This window comes from Mizuhopecten yessoensis, unplaced genomic scaffold (genome assembly GCF_002113885.1).
Source record: "Mizuhopecten yessoensis strain PY_sf001 unplaced genomic scaffold, ASM211388v2 scaffold1471, whole genome shotgun sequence".
NCBI classification, from domain to species: domain Eukaryota; kingdom Metazoa; phylum Mollusca; class Bivalvia; order Pectinida; family Pectinidae; genus Mizuhopecten; species Mizuhopecten yessoensis.
The window spans coordinates 174,427-194,782 of NW_018404063.1; the positions used below are offsets into that span (position 1 = coordinate 174,427).

The window sequence follows — 20,356 nt, forward strand, 5'->3', positions numbered from 1 at the left end:
GGATGGCAACTTTGTTAAATACAAAACACAAAAGCTAAATTTATAAAATCAGGAAGAAGAGTCAGCCTTTCTGACTTATTTTGATCACTTTTTTTAAGGCCAGATGCTCCGACAATAAACGGTAAGATTTAATACGTTTTACAATATCCAAGTATTATAAAGGAACTCTCTCATCCAAAGAAAACAAAGTTTGACCCTTTAACCAATGACAAGCAAGTAACGAAGTGTGGCATGACACGCGCCATTGCAAACACCTGCAAGAGCGATAAAAATGATGACTGATGACGGCGGAAAAAAACGTTACGAAGTGAACATATATGTAAAGGACGCCTGATAAAACCTAACTGTAATTCTATTGATCCATCCTTTGTATCCCGTTTGTTTTCCACAGAAAGCGTCGCTATCTGTTAAGCGCTGGGGCGTCACTGTTATAAGTTTCTAATGGCCCAATTCTAACCTCCCTTACTTAGGCTATCGTATCTACACGACCCGACCAGCTGCCCATCATATGATACATTTTCTAATGACGTTCAAAATGCCTACACATTAAATAAGCTTTTTTTCTCCTTTAAATTGAAGCGATTGAAATCATTGATGTTTTCATATGGGAGATTTGAACAAGTTTGATCCATAATAAATTTTTTTTCTACAAAGTGATGAAAAGCACTTATATGTTTTAACCTATAGATTAGAATAATTCAGAATCAGTAAATATATCATGCATCGGACCATAAAAATCTTCACTTCTACAGTAAACTGTTATATATATTATTTGATACCTAACAGTATACAGCTGCGAGTTAAGATTTAAATTCAAGCTAATATCAAACTTATCATTGTCAATCGTACTTTTGTTTTTGCATGTCATTTAGAATATGTTGTAACCCTGATAAATGATTTTCAAATCTTTTCGAAAAAACAATGGCTAAAAAAACTGTACAATAATCTGATTTGTTCCCCCCGTTCTTGTCTAGTGACTGTATGCCACCTGATTCTGCTAAATGCCTAGTTATGTAATGAACACAATCGGCTTATAAAATCAGTCTCCCATGGAGGTCCAACAGAAGCTATGATGGAATCAAAGTCAATTTCCTACCATACACCAAACGTCACAGATTAGGTCTAGTTCTGAATTCTTTGGTTCTGGCTTTTCCTTCTACTGTTCCAGTCTTAGTCCGTTCTAGTCTTAGTTCTACTGTTCCAGTTCTTAGTTCTACCGTTCTACTCTTAGTTCTACCGTTCTAGTCTTAGTTCTACTGTTGTAGTCTTAGTTCTACCGTTCTAGTCTTAGTTCCTTAGTTCTACTGTTCTAAGTCTTAGTTCTACTGTTCTATAGTTCTACTGTTCTAGTCTTAGTTCTAGTGTTCTAGTCTTAGTTCTAGTGTTCTAGTCTTAGTTCTACCGTTCCAGTTCTTAATTCTACAGTTCCAGTTCTTAGTTCTACCGTTCCATCACTTACCTGTCCAAAGGACCCTTTGCCGATGAGAGAGTCGATTTCGTATCTCTCCAGCCATTTTTCCCCTGGGTTGACAATGTAGTCGTGATTGGCATCATCGTAGCCGTCGTTATACGCGTGTACGTTGACCTTGCCCTTTTTGTGACTGCTTTCATCTCCCTGAGCTCCCTGAGCTGCACGCCGCTTCTTCTTTGCATAGTACACCTGAAAGTACGAATTCAAAACTTAGACATTTGGAACTTCTTTGCACAGTACACCTGAAAGTACGAATTCAAAACTTAGACATTCGGAACTTCTTTGCATAGTACACCCGAAAGTATGAATTCAAAACTTAGACATTCGGAACTTCTTCTTTGCATAGTACACCTAAAAAAGTATGAATTCAGACTTAGACATTCGGAACTTCTTTGCATGGTACATCTGAAAGTACGAATTCAAAATAAGACATTCGGAACTTAAGTGCTTCAAGAAAGACCCTTGGGAAAGGATTTGAACAACTTCAATTGATGCATGACTTATTGGACTAATTTTGTATTGTGTTCTATACAGTGGATTATAGAATGTTCACCAAAGGGAGATAATCTTGTTGAACTTATCATTGTAAGTTCTTTATCTATATCGTACGAGTTTCAAATATTTTTTTGCATGCAACATTAAAAAGAAAGGTTAGACAGTAATATCAACAAAGGTAACAGGTGGTCGTGAGAGGGGGTCGCTTTGTATCTGTAGATAAATTTCTGTAAGAGTAATTCAAACGAGTTCAATGCTCTTCATCTTTTGTTCATTAATTAAAAGATCATATCATTTTACTAATGCTGCATATTTTGGATTGTTTATGTAAAGTTTCAAAAGTACAAATACAATGGGCTGTAACGGTCTACCGTTATGATGTATTTTACATGTGACATGTTGTACAGATATGCCTTAATGACTAATAGCCATCAGGAGTTCAGATCACCTGACACAGGTAAATATCTACATACACTCTCACTGTCAATGGCGTCGAAGTCCAGCTGTATCGCCACATGTCGCCGTTTGCGGGGTTTCTGAAAGTTATCCGGCGTGTTGCTATGCGTGCAAGTGTTCACGTCTATATCCTTCAGAACCATGGTTCAACAAGTATTCAGAACTCTATTTCCAGGCTACCAATGATTATGATAATCTATTTCTCGTAATCTTCTGATGACATATTACATTAAAGATGCAATAAATACTTCCAGTCACTGTAAAACTATTGTCTGTTTTTTCCCCACGATTTAAAAAAAATATCATCCAACAATTTTCAGTATTGAAGCAGTTTTCTTTTGAGAGTTTGATAAGCTATTTCTCGTAATCTTTGGATGGCAGAAATTCTTAACAAGTTACACTAAGGCTGCAAACAAGCACTTCCCGTCACTGTAAAAATATTGTCATTGTTTTTTCTCAATTTTCAATGGCAAGAACCAGTTTGCCAATATGGTATGTTAATAGTGTATATTGTCAGAACTAGACAATATAAAATAGCATTGTTTCACTACGTTTAAACATACACAATTTGAACCAAAACACACACAAGCCAAAATTGGATTGCTGTTGGAAAGTTCCCGAGTCCTTGGATGCCTTTGCCTGTGTATCAAAACAAATTACAATGGCCGTAGGTATTCTGTACACACAGTAGAAATTAGGCAGACAATCCACGAAGTCTGGTATGGCAGTGTTTAAAGTCCGTTCTCCCCCAGACCGGCTGTGCTGTCCTTGTGGCTATAGGCAGTATCACATCCACTCTCCTCTTTCATGCCGATTGTTCTTTCTCCCTTTTATTTTGTAAAATTGTCTCGGGTGTTTGTTTTCACTGAATTTCCTTCAGGTTTTATTGCCCTCTGCTTATACTGCTGTAGTGTATGCACAGGGTACAATACTATTGGGCGACACAGTCCTAATCCTGGTCTAACGAGAACTTTTTCCAGTATTAAACACGGGTTTTTTTCCCCTTTGAAATCAGAAATATATCCAGCAAAAAGTTTGTTTTTGATAACATACTTGTCATCAAATTAACAACACAAAGTTTTTAGGATTAAATCAAATTTTTCTGAATGGTGTCCCAAAGTTCTTGAAAAAAGAAGAAATATCCTAAATTTGTTGATTTGTATCACAAAGTTTACAGGAAAAAAGTTAATTCCAAATTTTGCTGAGTGGACAATCTGAGTTTTATGTTGTTTCCCACTTCACTGCCTTCCTCAGATTAACTGTATGAAGAGGACAATCTCACATCACAGTGATAATTCCTGGGTCGAGTGGTAATTCTCTGGTAAACATATATAATGTCTTGTTTACACACGCTCAGCTATTGTGGAACATGATAATGGGCTTAGCCTATCTCATTAAATGTGTATATACCACACAGCGGCCCCGGTTCTGATGTCACTGCTACCGATATTAACAGTTAGCATACGTTATTATCCTTGTTGACAGTTTCTCCTTTTACTCCACACCGCTACACAAGAGTTCAGGAAAAGTTAGCTCAAGGTGGTGTAGAAATATCTATCTACCATACTTTCGGCCCAGTAGTAAGAAGCCCTATGTCCAGGTTTAGTGAATAGACTCGGTAAGCACAGGTGATACTGCAGGGCCATCAGTGTGACTTCTACACACCTTCACACTGCTCCAGTGACGTGACCTAAATACCCTCACTACACCTCCGTTTCCATCACAACTGATCAGTTCCTAGGACACAACACAGCTCTACACACAGACCCGGCTCCTTGACATATCATTTAAAGTTGCCTCTTCATTTGAGACAAGGTTTCTGATTGGCTGCTTTTAACAGGTCATGTGACTACTGGTGATTGATGACCCGTGCCTCTGCTTACACAACTACTTGCCGTCGTCGTTGGAGAGCACATGGCCAGCACGTGGAGTAGGTGGCGGGTATTCGATTGTAGACATGTTTGGTCATGTGTGAGGATAGTAGTGTTATAATAGTAAGACAAGTTCAAACTTCCTTCCAATGATGTTTTTTATGCGTGGAAACTAGAGTAATCTTTCTTTGATCCATTATCAGGACAAATTATATAATAGAGACGTTGAGTGGAGCTATGCCTTTGTCATGTAATGTGTAAATCTAAACTAGTCGTCTGGTCTCTTGAAATGTTGAATTTATAAAAAAAATCATTTCTCTTGAAATCTTGAATTTATAAAGTTGCCACATTTCTTTGAATTTTAAGTCTATAAAGATGTCATTTTTCTTGAAATCTTGAATGTGTATAATTGTCATTTTTATTAGAATAATCAATGTATAAAGTTGTTATTTCTTTTCAACCTGTGAATTTGCTAAACTGTTCCTATATTCTCAGATTTATGATTTGTATATTTACAAGGATTTTAAAGGGTTATTTTGTCTCTAGGGGAAGTATACCCACATTTCATTTATGCTATAACTTTGAGCATGCAGAATCTCCCCCATGGAAATTTCAAAAAGTTGGCAAATATGTCAGATGAAGTCTACAATATATTTATAGGGTACAATTGATCTGTTTCTCATATAGTTGTAACTCATCACTGTTTAATCTGAAATTCGTAGACCATGAAGAATTACACATGCTTCCAGGGAATAACGAATGCATTTTTTGTACTGTAGTTTTATAACATTGAAAAAATTATCAGAAAATACAGAAATTCGCATAATAACCATAACAAGAATCATATGATTTAACGCCGACGTTGCCGTCACTTGTCGTCGTAAAGTATGTGTTCCAATACAGAACAAGTTGAGTGTAACGTACATTCTACCTAGACAGGGTCGAAGTATTAGAGTGCAGGTGTACTTGTTGGGTACATTCTGATCAGCAAGTAAACGTAGGTACCAGGTGCCGATACATTACATCCAGCAACAGTGCCAGTGCCAGTCCATAGATATATGGGAAGTGGTACAATACCAAACCAGGCCTGTCCCCAGTGCCAGTCCAACTTGGATAAGATTTGTCTGGGGTATTCGTTCATAGATGTATCATCCTATGGGAAGTCTTTCTATAGCAATACAACTTTACAGAGCAGTCCTGTCTGGACTACAAGTCCAGGGATGTATAATTCTATGGGAAGTCTAAACAATATCACTACAACTTTTCATTACCATTATTGTCAACTATTATAACTTGTACAAACCAGAACCTGTGCGATCCACTACAACTTCTATCTAGGGTAAATCTAGCAATGAAGGCAGTCTTGCTACACATTTCTAGGTAGGCTATCTACTCATTGTACTGCAGAAACAATCAGAAAGCTACATTCCCCGTTGGTACGTGTATTCACCATCAATCTCCACTCTCTATTATCCCAGTTACCTCAGAACTCAATCACCAGAAACACTTTATTACTGTAATGATAGGCAACCGCTGGCATCTCAACAAATCAAATTAACCAAATACATCTCATTATGATGGTCTCTGATTGGCTAAATGGCTGTATTAGCACTGGCTCTCTTTGGACGAATCAATCACGGCTGTTTGGCCCTGTCAGTCATGTTGATAGAAGGTACTTACTGTAACAATCACCATAACATTACTGTAGTCTGTACAATAAACAGTACACCAGACTCTTTCGCAATCATCAACAATCAGAGACGAAAATGGACTTATGGGCAAAACGGCGGAAAAACAGGTATTTTAATGCTTTCTAAGGGAAAAGTTAAAAATGGCATCACACTAAAACTTTAAACAAGGTTGCCCCAGGCCAAATTTAGTCGAAATCCACCAAGCCGTTCAGAAGTAGTAGCATTTTAAAGGAAACGAGGACAGACGGATGGATGCCGTGCCACAGCAAAAGCTCACCAGTCTTTTGCACCAGGTGAGCTTAATAGGCCGAACATTTTTATCCCTGATAATACAAGTTTATTTGATAAATTTTGGGGAAATAGAAAACTGCAAAATATGACATGAAGCATTGATCAAAGCTGGGGATAAGAAATATTTTCATGAAGTAAGCTCTGTATTCACGAATAAATTATCAGAAAAGTAGATTTTTTTTGTACAATATAACTGTTGTTCTGATGGAATCGCAGTTTAATACAAAGTGTAAACAAGGTAAGTAAAGCTGAAAAATATAGGTCACAGTGACGTATATTTGATATACTGGCGTAATACTTTTCCAGACATTAAATTTGAAAACTATTGGACCTATATAGTATTTGAATAATTGAGCTAAATGCAGAGTAACCAATACTAATTTTGGCATATTTGATATATATATTCCAGACCTAAGCTGAAGTACTCCACTATATACCTACCTATGAAGTCATAGAGCTAAACGCACAGACTATCCAAGATGTACAGACAGACGAAAAACAAGAGGTGTAGGAAAAATTAACTTGATTCTTAGCATCAAATAAAGTCAAATTTATTTACATGGATCATATTTCAGACTACTGCTCACTGCTTAAGACAAATATGGTACACCTTATGGGCCCATAAAGTACACTTGGGTTATCAAAACGTTATTATCCTATTAGTGAATTAAATCAAAACATCTGGCACGAAATTGGTAACGACCCACTATGCTATAACTTGCAGCAGACTTCTAGGCCTAAGTAAAGCTACATCAATCCTTCTCCTCGTCCACATTTAAACACAAAGTGTAATGCATTGCACACACAAGTATTTCTTTTTTATTGCAAGTTGAATTACAATTAATGTCCCGTTTTTGCCCGATTTTCATGTGGCATCGTAAGAAGCGTGGCCACTCCAAAGTGCCACCAGGTGGGGTGGATTAGAAGGTGTAAGAGAGAACAGCCGGCGTGTGCAACAGTCGCTCGCATTCTTTTGCCAAGTACATGCATCACATGCATTCTCCTGCAAGAGTGTTAAAAGAAATACCGATGCAGTGTTGGGTGTCTCCCTTCCATGGCTGGCTGGAAATATGTATAATCCTCGTTACTGTGAACGTGTAATGCATGGTGCTAATTAGTGATGAAGCCAGATGGTTTCCCCATCATTTCGGTTTAAGGCTGGGTGCTAATTGGTCAGATTTAAAGACCAGAATTTGAAAAAAATCCATCAAAAACCCAGCAATACTCCGAAGAATTACGTAAGACGTTGGATCATTAAATAGGCTGTTGTTATATATCCTCTGGCTACATAAATAAGAATTTTGAAGCCTGGGCCAGATGTGGAGCCCTGGGACTAGACCTAGATTGGGGTTAGAGACAGAGAAAAGCTGAAAGGACAGTGGTCAAAAAAGGGGCAGCACAGCAGGGTCCTATTTTGAAGTACCATATAGCAGGTCGATATCAAAACATCCACTAGAATGACTGAATTCTTGTCCTAGTGATATTCAACACTACCACTAACCCTCAGCACCTGAAGCTACCTGTACAGGTATTGGGCTAGTTGCATTGAACACCTCCAACTTGAAATTAATTTTTTTCAAAATATTTCCTATCACGATCTTTATTTTCTGTAGCAAATTTTGAAATTTTCATAAGCGCCAATATTAAGTCTACTTGCCATAATATTTCGTAAGTCGAATTGTACACCTTGTTTAGCCAAGAAAAGAAGCCAAAATATTAATGGATCAAGATTTTATTTTTATTTTATAAATTAACCGACTTTTTCTTTTTACAAAAAGAAATCATATTCGGATGCCTTTTGAAAGTTGATTTGGAAAATAAATATTTTGTGAAGTTTTGCCATTGCCTTTATAATGGAGAGGACAGTATTGTCCAATTGGATAACAAAAGATGTTTTACAGTCTCGGCTGTTTCTATATGTACAAGCCCTGGAGATGGTGTGGTGCTGACTGCAGAACAGTATTGCAGCATTGACATACCAACTTAGTGGCTGTGTACATGTATGTCTGTGACAGCACCGATAGAGCCAGGGTCACGACCCCGCCACACTTATCTAACACATCGCTCAAGCATGTATGTGCACTGCACACCCCACTGACACAAGGCTATGCATGCATGTACATTCTGCATTCCACACTCGGTGACATGCATGTGCATGGATTGTGTATATACGATGGCAGTGGGAGGGAATCATCTGACCTGAATAGCTCCGTACGACGGGCAAGTGAATTGCGCGCGACAACAGGAACTGTGTGTGCATTGTGCACCAACAAAACGTAACTATTGATTTATTATTCCACACGATTCTGGCTGTAATACTCTGAGACAGACAGCACTGTGGGATAAAATGACCCCAGAGTCGACACGTCCCTGGTATCCATCTTATATTGGCCCTGAAATGTATACATGTCCCTGTTATCTATCTCATATTGGCCCTGAAACATGTACGTGTGTCTGGTACCAAAAATTTTACAGGCTCTAAAATCTTTATGCCATATCCCTGGTTCTTGCATAATAGAGGCCCTAAAACATGTACATATTCCTGACACTCCTATTATACAGGCCCTGAAACATGTATATATCCCTGGCACTCATATAATAGAGGCCCCGAAACATGTACATATCCCTGGCAATGACATTATAAAGGCCCCAAAACAGTACATTTCCTCGGCACTCATATAAAAGAGGCCCCGAAACATGTACCTATCCCTGGCACTGATATTATAAAGGCCCCAAAACAGTACATGTCCTTGGCACTTATATTATACAACATTTCAGCATCAAAATTGGCCTTGGTCTTCATAGAAAATATATCCACCTAACAATGACATTGAAATCGGATCATAATTAGGAGTTATAATGCAGAACTTTCCACCAATCCTATTGTAGAATGCTATTTAGATGTACACATTCTGTGCAACATTGGCCACAGTTTTTCAAACATAAATATGTAGATCACATTTCATCTGAATTGAATCTTATTTAGGAAAAGACTTTCGATCAACCAAACTTTGCAAAATGCTTAACTCATTCACCCCTGAAATTCATAATGAACTATTCCAAGTTAACAGATATAAACGATTTTTGTTCAACATTTGACTTCGACTCAATGTATAACCTGACCATGTGACATGGGAAAACTGTCTATACCGAACAAAGACCCCATAAATCAACTTTCATTGATTAATGTTTCGTTGCAGCCGATGTATAAATAGATATTTTCTCCCGACACCAGAGTTGGTGGCAGGTTCCCCCCTACCATCATCCTTCATGTCGTTGTTACCTATCAAACTACATCACACCTGTGTTTGTATACCTACATCACACCTGTACGGTATTAATAGCCTATATACCTACATCACACCTGTACAGTATTAATAGCCTATATACCTATTAACCTCGTACACACCTGCAGGAAAAGCCTCCCTCAATTACCTACTATTTACCTACATAACACCTGTCTAAGATTTCTCTTTAACCACTGACGTCCTAATTATTATGCGTTTTATCTGCAATGCAATCTTTAGTAGGAGCTAAAAGTCAACAGATCTTCTCAATCTCCTGCAGTGATTACTGCTCCTATCAAATTAGCATAATGTGTATATGCATAACAAGCTTAAAAGTAAAAATGTTCACCTCCAAACATCGTTCTGTCTACAGATACATCATCTATATATCATAACTTTACCTCCAAACATCGTTCTATCTACAGATACATTATCTATATATCATAACTTTCCCTCCAAACATCGTTCTGTCTACAGATACATTATCTATATATCATAACTTTCCCTCCAAACATCGTTCTCTCTACAGATACATTATCTATATATCATAACTTTACTTCCAAACATCGTTCTATCTACAGATACATTATCTATACATCATATCTTTACCTCCAAACATCGTTCTGTCTACAGATACATTATCTATACATCATAAGTTTACCTCCAAGCATCGTTCTGTCTACAGATACATTATCTATACATCATAAGTTTACCTCCAAGCATCGTTCTGTCTACAGATACATTATCTATATATCATAACTTTACATCCAAACATCGTTCTATCTACAGATACATTATCTATATATCATAACTTTCCCTCCAAACATCGTTCTGTCTACAGATACATCATCTATACATCATAACTTTACCTCCAAATATTGTTCTGTCTACAGATACATTATCTATATATCATAACTTTCCCTCCAAACATCGTTCTCTCTACAGATACATTATCTATATATCATAACTTTACATCCAAACATCGTTCTATCTACAGATACATTATCTATATATCATAACTTTACATCCAAACATTGTTCTGTCTACAGATACATTATCTATATATCATAACTTTACATCCAAACATTGTTCTGTCTACAGATACATTATCTATATATCATGACTTTACCTCCAAACATCGTTCTGTCTACAGATACATTATCTATAAATCATAACTTATGTTTCTTGCATTTAAGCTTTTGTTATCATCCACTGCTGATTATTCACATAAATTCTTTTTGACAGAAATTACCATACACAGATTCATGCTGAACATTGTCCGACAGCTCTGTCAATACATAATCGCCTCTATCTGATATGTAAATGGACGATTTTCACTGGGAGCCAGGTATCTATTTAATCTTCTATTTACATTCAGCAATTACATGCTGTGTTACATTGTAGCTTGAATGTCAGGTGATCTCCATCAGGATATATAAATACAAGTCTATCAAGGTAAAATCTGTGACATCAATAATGGCCAACAACATGGCTAGTCTACAGGACTTTCCTCACTATTTTCCATATGGGGCCTGCTGGGAATTTTTGAAATTACACTGAATACTGATTTGTTTGCAAAGTATCATCTAGAAAACTAAATCATTCTTATTTCTAAAAATATTACTTCATTTTAGATGTTGCTGTTTCATGGTCATATGAATACAAGCTGAGAGTTACGATTTTATTTTTAGGATTAGGAATATTTTTTTCAGGAAGTTAATGCATTAGGAATAAAGCAAAATTTTCCATTTGGAATAGGTCCGAATTTGTGCTGAAAAATAGCCTCAGTAAATCCCGGTCTATGATTACAAGCAAAAATGATTTGGACAAACACTAGAAGTCAAAATGAGCCATTTGATTTGATTTTATACAAGTCTCGACAAGAGAAAGGCGAAAAGACCGTTTTTAATTATCCTGGTGTCTATATCCCATTTAGCTACATATTTGCTGCACAATATAATTTCATCTGATGGCTGTATGGCTTAGATTACCAATACAAATCAATACAGCAAGTTCAAGGACATTCATCAACAGTAGGCATACCCCGTAATTCTTACATCAAAATTTAAGGCTGAGGTCTGTAATTTGCCGAAACTCAAATGAATTTATCTAATGTCAATTCATTTTAATTGATGTATATGTATTTACATAAAATAACGGTGAGGTTGATAGAGACGGAACTAGCCGACTGTCTGCAGACTAAAACAGATGACCTCTAGTAAGGCTTGACCTTAGATTATGGCCGAACCTTGCTTATGTTTGCTAGTGTGAGCCCCGAGGTTTGGCCGATTCTCTCCCGCTACCTACGTTGTCTGACCCTGTAGCTTCGTGGTCGTCTGGCCGAGGGGGTCCCTGTCTGCTCGGGACAATCTCTGCACCGTTAACTCACTACTACTTTCCTTAATTTCTCAGAAATTCCGTCTGTATAGACTGGTAACCAGGACAACGTGATTTCCTCCCAGACAATATTGATCTTTGCAAAACGTGGTAAGATTTGTGCAGAGGTGATGCACAGGCAGGGCGGGCAAATGTTTAGCAGTATCAAGACACCTACTGCCAATATCGACACCTATTACAGCATGAACAGTCAGGGATCAATCTAGGTTTTAGGGGAAACTACCATTTTTCAGATTTTGGGGAAATAAAATTTTTGATACAAGGCTCTAGCGTCATGAAGGTAAAAGATAAATGCTTTGTCCGACATACATGGTGTGCCGTATATTTCAATTTGAAAACAATTTTATTATTGAAATTGTAGAATTTCTGTTTTAATTATGTCAAGAAAATGCATATATGCAGTATTATACATTTTAGCTGTTTAAAGAAGACACATATAGGGTAAATCTTTTGAAGAAAAACTGCCTTTTTTTGTTGAAATTGGGAGAATATCAAAGGACAGGATATTTTTTTTCTGTAGGGGAAACTACACATAAACCGTAGTGAATCAAGTCTAGATTGATCCCTGATATAGCACGAAAATTTCTTTGCATCAATTTCTGCAGCGGTAACACAGAGCACAAGTGCATTAGGAACTTGAATATGATTTTTAAAAAAAAATCAAAATTTTGTTTGCATCTGTTTGTAATTAACACCTTCAGGAGGCCAGAGAGTGTAGAGTCCCAGTCAACAATCAAAGCTGGGCTATTAGTGCTAACCTCGGTGCACTAAATTGTATTGCACTGATCTAGTTTGTATGGCCTGCACCATGCATTACATATTGATTTCTAGCCTGTGTTACCCTTGTAAGCAAAACCTGACTAGCGCATCTCTGTGTGTGCCACACACGTACCAGGCTTATGTCTACATCGCAGATACTTTAGTTAGAATCTATCTGGAAAGCATTAAACCATTTTTATTTAAAGATATCAATTTATCATCCAGTTTCAAATATCAATTAGCACTCTGTGTGATAATTTTTGTTGTTGTACATATATTACATTGAAATTTTTACCATTTAAATTTAAATTTCCTTTCTTTCTATAAGTAGAAGATGGAGCAAAGAAAATGAACTTTTCTGGCTTAGAGTTACTTCCCCTTTCAAGGTATTCGTCTCTCATTTTGATGCAGTGCAATTATAATGCCTCAACTCATTCACCCCTGAAATTTCATAATGAACTAGTCCAACCTTTGAATTGGAAGAGTTCTAATGTCTTCAGGGGTGAATGAGTTAAAAGTAACATCTGTAGGTGTAAGATTGTCCTAGGTTTTGTCAAGTTTTAATTTGTATTGTGTAGCATTTTAAAGAATGCAATTTAAAACGTTCTGCAACAACTTTAGAGTATTCTTAAAAATGTTTTCATTCATGTTTCACCTTATTTAAATATCTGTTATTTCCATTTTCATTATTTCTCTACCATATAAGGGCATCTTATTTGAATTGCGATATCACTGAACAATATCTTCCATTTGATGTCCGTTGTTTTCCGTAAGATAAGCCCGATATGACCCCAAGGAAAAAGTCTTACCCTGTTTAAGGCGGCAAAATGACAGTCTTTGTCTACCTAAGTTTTGATACAGACATGATTCACACACAGGAAGTGGCCCGGACTGTTTACAGGAAATACCCCTGTCCAGGTAAATACCCTTTTCGGTGAAAAAGTACACAGGATGACAAATTCAGAGGTGACCTCACAGGGTCATGACCTTATCTGTCTTCATAAACGTCTGTCATCAGGAGGTTTCCTGTTACACACTAAGTGGTAAAGTTACAGTCATCTACCCAGCAGTCACCGTCTAATTCTCTATTTTAAGTTATTGTGTCATCTACCCAGACACAACCTGTGTAATCTGGGTACCTTTATAAACCAGCCCTTCAGCTAGGTCCCAGTCCCACTGTATACAATATAGATACCTGTATAAACCGAAGCCTCAAAACTGAACCTGTGTAATCTGGATACCTGTATAAAATAGACCTTCAGCTAGGTCCCAGTTCCAATACAACAATCTGGATACCTGTATTAACTAGACCGTAAGCTTAGTCCAACTGTATACATTTCTTTTTAAACTGAACCTGAGTAATCTGGATACCTGTATAAACTAGACGTTCAACTAGGTACAATTGTATATAATTTTGATGTAAACTGACCTGTGTAATCTGGATACCTGTATTTGTAAGCACATGTTATAAGTGAACCAGAATAATCAGAAAACCTTTATATTCTGAACAAAAGGTTTGCTTCCTGTGATGTTCAGTTAACAGAGGGTTCATTAATACTGTATTTCTAGTCGTTCTGAATTCCCTCCTCTCTTCTCCTGCTAGGTATGTACTTATTTTTCCATTGTAAATCAAATATGATTAAACTGTCTTATCAGACGGTTATATCTGCAAAAGATCTTGAACATCTTGAACATCACTTGTGCTAAAAATAGCTCCACTGGCTTCTCCATATTCCTCTTCATTACAGCTTAAGCATCAGCAGTCTATTTTTAGCAGGAAACGTTGACAACACGTCTGCCTTAGTTACAGAGGCTAAACCAAGCCTTGCCTCATATGCTAGTGTTTACTTGTTCTTCTAAATTTAGCCCAAAGCTTGAAACGAACTTGCATTCATTTTGTAATGTGAAGAAATCGGAGACTCTATAAATATTTAGATCATAGGGAATCTGTGAAATTGCATAAGACTGGCCGGAAAATGAAATATGTTTCAATTTCAACAATGAAGATAGGTCTGATAAAGCTTTTGAATCCTTTGAGTTTAGTGTGGGTGTGTGCTGCAGTGAGTGATGGTTTCAAAGAGGATATTGTGTACTTAAAATACTTATATGCATATCTATATATATATTTCTCATTTCGCACGCAGATATAAAGTTTTCATGAGATATGTGCATTCGGTGTCGAATCAACTTGGGTTTCTAAAACTAAATCTTTCGAAGGATTTTCTATCTTTTTTTGCTGTAAAATTAATTTTCTCAAAATTCCATTACAGTAAAAAAAAATAAAGTGAGATTTATTGGATTTGAAATTGTATGTATGCATATTATCTTGAATACTAGGGATTTTTCATTTTGCAGCATCGCTATTACTTGTTTTATCAAGTCGATGCTCAGTTTGCGGAGCGGACTTGGCGTACTTTATCAGACATTTAACAAAGTGATGTACTTACTTCATTTATATGCTTGTACGTCTTGATCAAGTCAACACTGAGTTTGCGGAGCGGTGCAGTGGTGGGCTCCCGGAAGGAATTGGGGATGCGGTTCTGCATGGCCGCCATGTCCTGCTGCTGTTGCAGAGCATCGGCCATCCTATCCAGGTGGTCAGCTGCCGCCCCGGTCAGCTCACGGTACACCATACTAGGATCATGGCGCGCTTTGGACAGCTGGCCTAAAACACAAATACGAAACACATGAAAATCTTGGTCACCAATACATGTCAACACACTTTGGACAGTTGGCCTAAAACACAAATACGAAACACATGAAAATCTTGGTCACCAATATACATGTCAACAATCAAAATCGAAAACAAGTTCCGATTTTGCACGGACCCGTAGTTGTCCCCTCTTACCTTTATGACGTGCAGTGGGATACAGCAAGCATTTTCTTTTACTGATCCTGGCAGAGGTCAAATATGCAGCAATTCATTTTAACTCATTCACCCCTGAAGACACATTTGAACTCTTCAAATTCAAAGGTTCGAATATTACATTATAAAATTTCAGGGGTGAATGAGTTAAGTAGAAAATCACTTAAGTAATGTTTAACATTTAAGAGAACTGAAGTGTACAGCATGCCGGTACTTCCATTAGGGAAAGCTTTGGATAGCTGACTTAAAATGCTTCAAATTTATGGTTAGAAAACAAGTGTGTTTAAAAATGTTAAATTGTATAGAAAAATAAGATTCAAGATACTGTTATGATATTTCCTGATTTAACCCTTTCACCCCTAAGTAACTTCAATCGACTCTACCATGCATTGATCTAGAAGAGTTCATTATGGTCTAGAGGTAAAACGGTTAAACAACTGCTATGCTGGACCAAAATGAAATTAATAACACTTCTCTGTAAGATTTGACTCGATTAAAAGGACAAATTTACTGCGGTCACCTGATTAGTGTGTATATATTTATATTTCCTATGGTTGGACAGGTTAAATCAAAGAGTTGTGTCCCTTTAGTAGTATTTTTTTCTCTACTCTCACAAAAGGTAAAAGACACAGGTGTGTGACACACATGCCGGTCAAATGAGGTTTTCTACCGCTGACGGATGGGTACTGCATGTAGATCGTAATTGATCCTGGTTTAGCCTACAACATGGTACATCATTCCATCAGACTCGGGGATAATAGCACAAGATTGGTAAGAGAATCAAACTGACACTAAACAAATAAGGAGGGAGCGGACAATGAGAGAGCTAAATGGATAAAGACACAATGGTTGGAATATGGGATACAGGCTGATATGTCGGCAAATGTGAATGGACCACTTAGTATGAAGTGGTTGAAGTTCCCAGATGTTTTTGGCGAAATGTGTAAATGTGAGTAGAGAAATAAATGGATCACTACACAATGATATATAAAACTTGTAGTTACAGATTAGGACTGCAACAATATATCGCAGTTTTTTCTTGTCTATCTTATCAAATTGTTATTGTTATCAAAATCTAAAAATGCGGACTTATGTTTTTTTTGAATCTCTCAGTAAAGATGTGGTCCACTGTGCAATCATACCCAAAAGTACTAGAAATTATACAAAAATATATTTCGATAGTATTTACTATAGACGTCTATGACAAAGCGTAATAAAATCTTGCACTCATTCACTATGAAGTTGACCTCTTGATCAGATACGTGTATCGTGATATGTATCCTTGCAGCCTAATTACCAGAAGTTTTCTTTTAGAGCAATAAGCAAAATGGACACTAAATCAAGTAAAGTGTGTCCCGTTCATTTCCGAAACATTTTCGGAATAATTCATCACTGATCAGTAAGGAAAATTTTCTTCATTACCAGACTCCGATGGAAGGTATTTTTTACATCTCATAATTAGTGGACTTTTAAAGCAAGTCTAATTATCCGACCCTAGACGACAGTATTACGAAGACATGGGCTACAATGTCTTATAGTAGTGCACTCGGGAAGATTCCATGTTCAGTCTCTCATTACATTTGTATAATATGCTTTTTAAGTGATAATTGCATCCATTATTTATTTCATGGAGCAGAAATAGTCTGTCATAATAGAGGAAAGGGGTGAGACACACTCTACACTCTAGTCCCAGTTCACACCTTCCTCGTTAGGCAAGCAGGTCAGCCTCTCAAGTAACGCAGCATTTTTACGTAATCGTATAGAATAGCGATAATCTCTACCCACCGGTTTATATTACGATGTCAAAGTGATCAAGGTTCAAACCATTTTTTTACGGGAATTTTTTAACTCCCCTTTGCATTCCATAAGATGCTAATGTATTGAGTTTCATATCGCTCGTTTTTTAGTCCAAGTAGAAAATTGCAGTATCTGCCCACATTTTATACCCAGAAGATAAAATTGACAACTGTTTTTTCTGTGCCGCTGTGTCACAGAGTTGAGGCAAGGAACAGGGATTGCCAGGAATCGTTGTAGATTTTATGTCTTCAAAGTAAAGATCAAATGACCACTTTCCAACCTCAAGTGTATTAAATGGTTAAGGGATGGTCTAGAATCTGGTAACACTAGTCGTAAGTCGAAAACCTATAAATTACAGTTTCAAAGGTTACACAGGATTTCATTCTGTGAAACCGAGATACATTCTATCAATGGGTTATATAACTGTGTTTTAAGGAGGCTCTGGAGTCCTTACACCTCCGTGTGTGTATATAGGACAGTGAATCTTGTCACACCTGACTGCCTCACCTGGCGTGTCCGCCCTGAATACACATATTTCACTTGCCTCATTAACATAATTATGAATGAAAGCTATACAGTGAGTTGACATGATAGGACATCATCAGGTTGTACCGACCTCTGTGATCTATAGGACTATCCGACCATGCGGTCTCCTCCTCGCATTACAACATTAGGAAGCTGATTGCCATTAAAGTCAATAAACACCCCCTCTCAAAGTTCCCTCACACTGACAAACTACCGTTAGCCCTCCCCCTTGTCTCCCTGAATGTGTGACCAGTAAATCATCGGAACAAAATAAATCAGACATTCCACCTATCATTTAACGTTTGAACACAAAGAGAGATCACTACCTACATATTTTACAACCAAATGATCGCAGGGCGAAATTCTAAGTACCACCCCGAGCAGAAATTCTACCAATATATTTTATCTATCTATTTAACCTTGAACTATAACTGTACATTTGGTATAGTAAATACCTGCTCAGAAAAAGAAACATAACTACATTTCTGGGGTAAATCAGAGGATACCTTTTATTTAGAGTAAGTAGGTAACATTTTAGGTCTTCAGTGAACCGTCTGCAATACGACCCAAGACTTTTTCAATATTTCACTCCTTTGAAATATTTTTGCCAAACTCATGATATGTACTTACTGATAATTATTGATAAACTAGCTGTCCGTGTTATATATCCGACATGTAAGTTTGCGATTTAGTCAATATCTTTTATGATTGAAGGAGAAATTCATGCCATGGATAATGATTTTTTTTCAATATTTTTCATGAAAATATGGTTCAGGTTAGTAGAATTTTTTTCAACCCCGCATTTTTAATTTGACATATAGGGGATGCGCCGATTTGTCCATCTATCTTGCGTACATTGTGACGTCACACTACTATTGTAGTGTGATGACATGAAATCGTGACGTCATGACGTGTCCTTTTGAAATAAACCTGAAGAACCCCGAGAAGGATGAGAGCGACTAATCTAATTTTTTTCTATATATATGATAATTTGGTCTCTATCAGCATATTGCATAATCAAAGTTTACATTTTAATATTAACAGAACAGCAACGATAGACAAAAAATACGTTTTAGCAAACATAAAATGGTAATCTATTCACGATGGCAATATGGAATTTGCATAAAAACCAACTGAAAGGCAAATTGAACAAACTTCAATGGAAAATCACCTACAAAATAGGCAAGATTGTGCTTGCATCCAAGTATGTAAATAAAATCAAGGTTAGAATGTGGAGCGACACATAATGATAAATAGGTTTATCCAAGGTTGGGAATTACAGCCGAGCAGCCCAGCTGATTCCCATACAACCCCAACACAATAATACCCATTCATAAACAAGGTCTAGACATGTCCCCCGTTACAACAGAACAGCCCCGGTCACGAGGCCGTAAACACCCACAAACCCATACCAACTGTCAGGTAAGGATAGCCTACCTGTCTTTATCTTGTTAGTGACCTGCGTCTACCTGTGTGGGGGTCGGGACACATCTCCTGGGGAGCGTCCTACATGCCATTACAGCTGTAAGTGTCTACATTACAAGCTTAAACATGTTACACTCTTCCCACTATTTTTCTCCACGCGATCAATCCCTATGAGTTCACCTATACAGGGGATTTAAACCCCGACAAACAATGACAAAACCGTCACAGACGAGGTAAATCCCGCTCAGGTTGCCTAAAACACAGACAATGCACAAAACTGGAATAAATCGTAACCAATATATACGTAAAGAGCGTCCTCAGAACAGGAAATACACGGACGTGAAACATCAACAATGAAGCAGTGCATTGTGGGAGAAAAGTTCAAAGGGTTCAAAGATGAATGTGTGTACACATGACCGGCACTGGGTCAGTGTTCAGAGGTAAAGTACAGGTAAGTATGGCTCGTTTACAGGTAAGTATGGCTTGTTTACAGGTAATGAGATTACAGATGTGCAATAATAAAATCATGATCATTTTATTTTTGAATATTTATGACATACCAAATCAACTTTTTTAACCTAAAAATGCCTATAAGACATCAAACATCTAATTAGCTGCCGTGTAAATCATTTTCATTTTATTTTATCAAATTCTATTAATAGTAACTGTGGTTTTGACCTAGACATCTTAAATTCAACTCTCCCTTGGAGCATTTTGATTTTACATACACTAAATACAAAATCCTTCCAGTCATTGTGCTGGTTACACTATCACTAGTAATAGTATCTATAGTAGGTGTAACTCTTGGTGGCTCATTTCCTCCCCTCTTCAAATATTCAGAAAACACTTCACTCATTCACCCCTACAATTTTAAACTGGATTGGCCCAGTCATTGATTTGGTAAGATTCAAATGTGACTTACGGGGTGAATGGGTTGATGGTTGTTATCTGTCCAGCAAACCTTAAATACCAGAGTTAGGCTTGGAATGTACAACAACACATCAAACGGGATCAGGAGGGGAGAT

The 20,356-nt window shown here is 37.2% G+C and overlaps 1 protein-coding gene across 7 annotated transcripts in view; it reads right to left on the reverse strand.

Moving 5' to 3' along the window:
- LOC110462826 (dual specificity tyrosine-phosphorylation-regulated kinase 1A-like) overlaps positions 1–20,356 on the reverse strand; it is an 83,883-nt gene that overhangs the window by 19,544 nt on the left and 43,983 nt on the right. For 6 of the 7 annotated variants that reach the window (XM_021517043.1, XM_021517029.1, XM_021517062.1 and 3 more), the window contains exons 2-3: positions 15,166–15,383; positions 1,460–1,660 (exon numbers count right to left, since the gene is read on the reverse strand). In XM_021517043.1, the coding sequence (XP_021372718.1) occupies positions 1,460–1,660; positions 15,166–15,351 (387 nt within the window). In that variant the 5' untranslated portion in view covers positions 15,352–15,383. Of the gene's footprint in view, positions 1–1,459; positions 1,661–15,165; positions 15,384–19,343; positions 19,680–20,356 lie in introns of those variants that run through there. The other variant, XM_021517052.1, reaches the window with a different exon arrangement.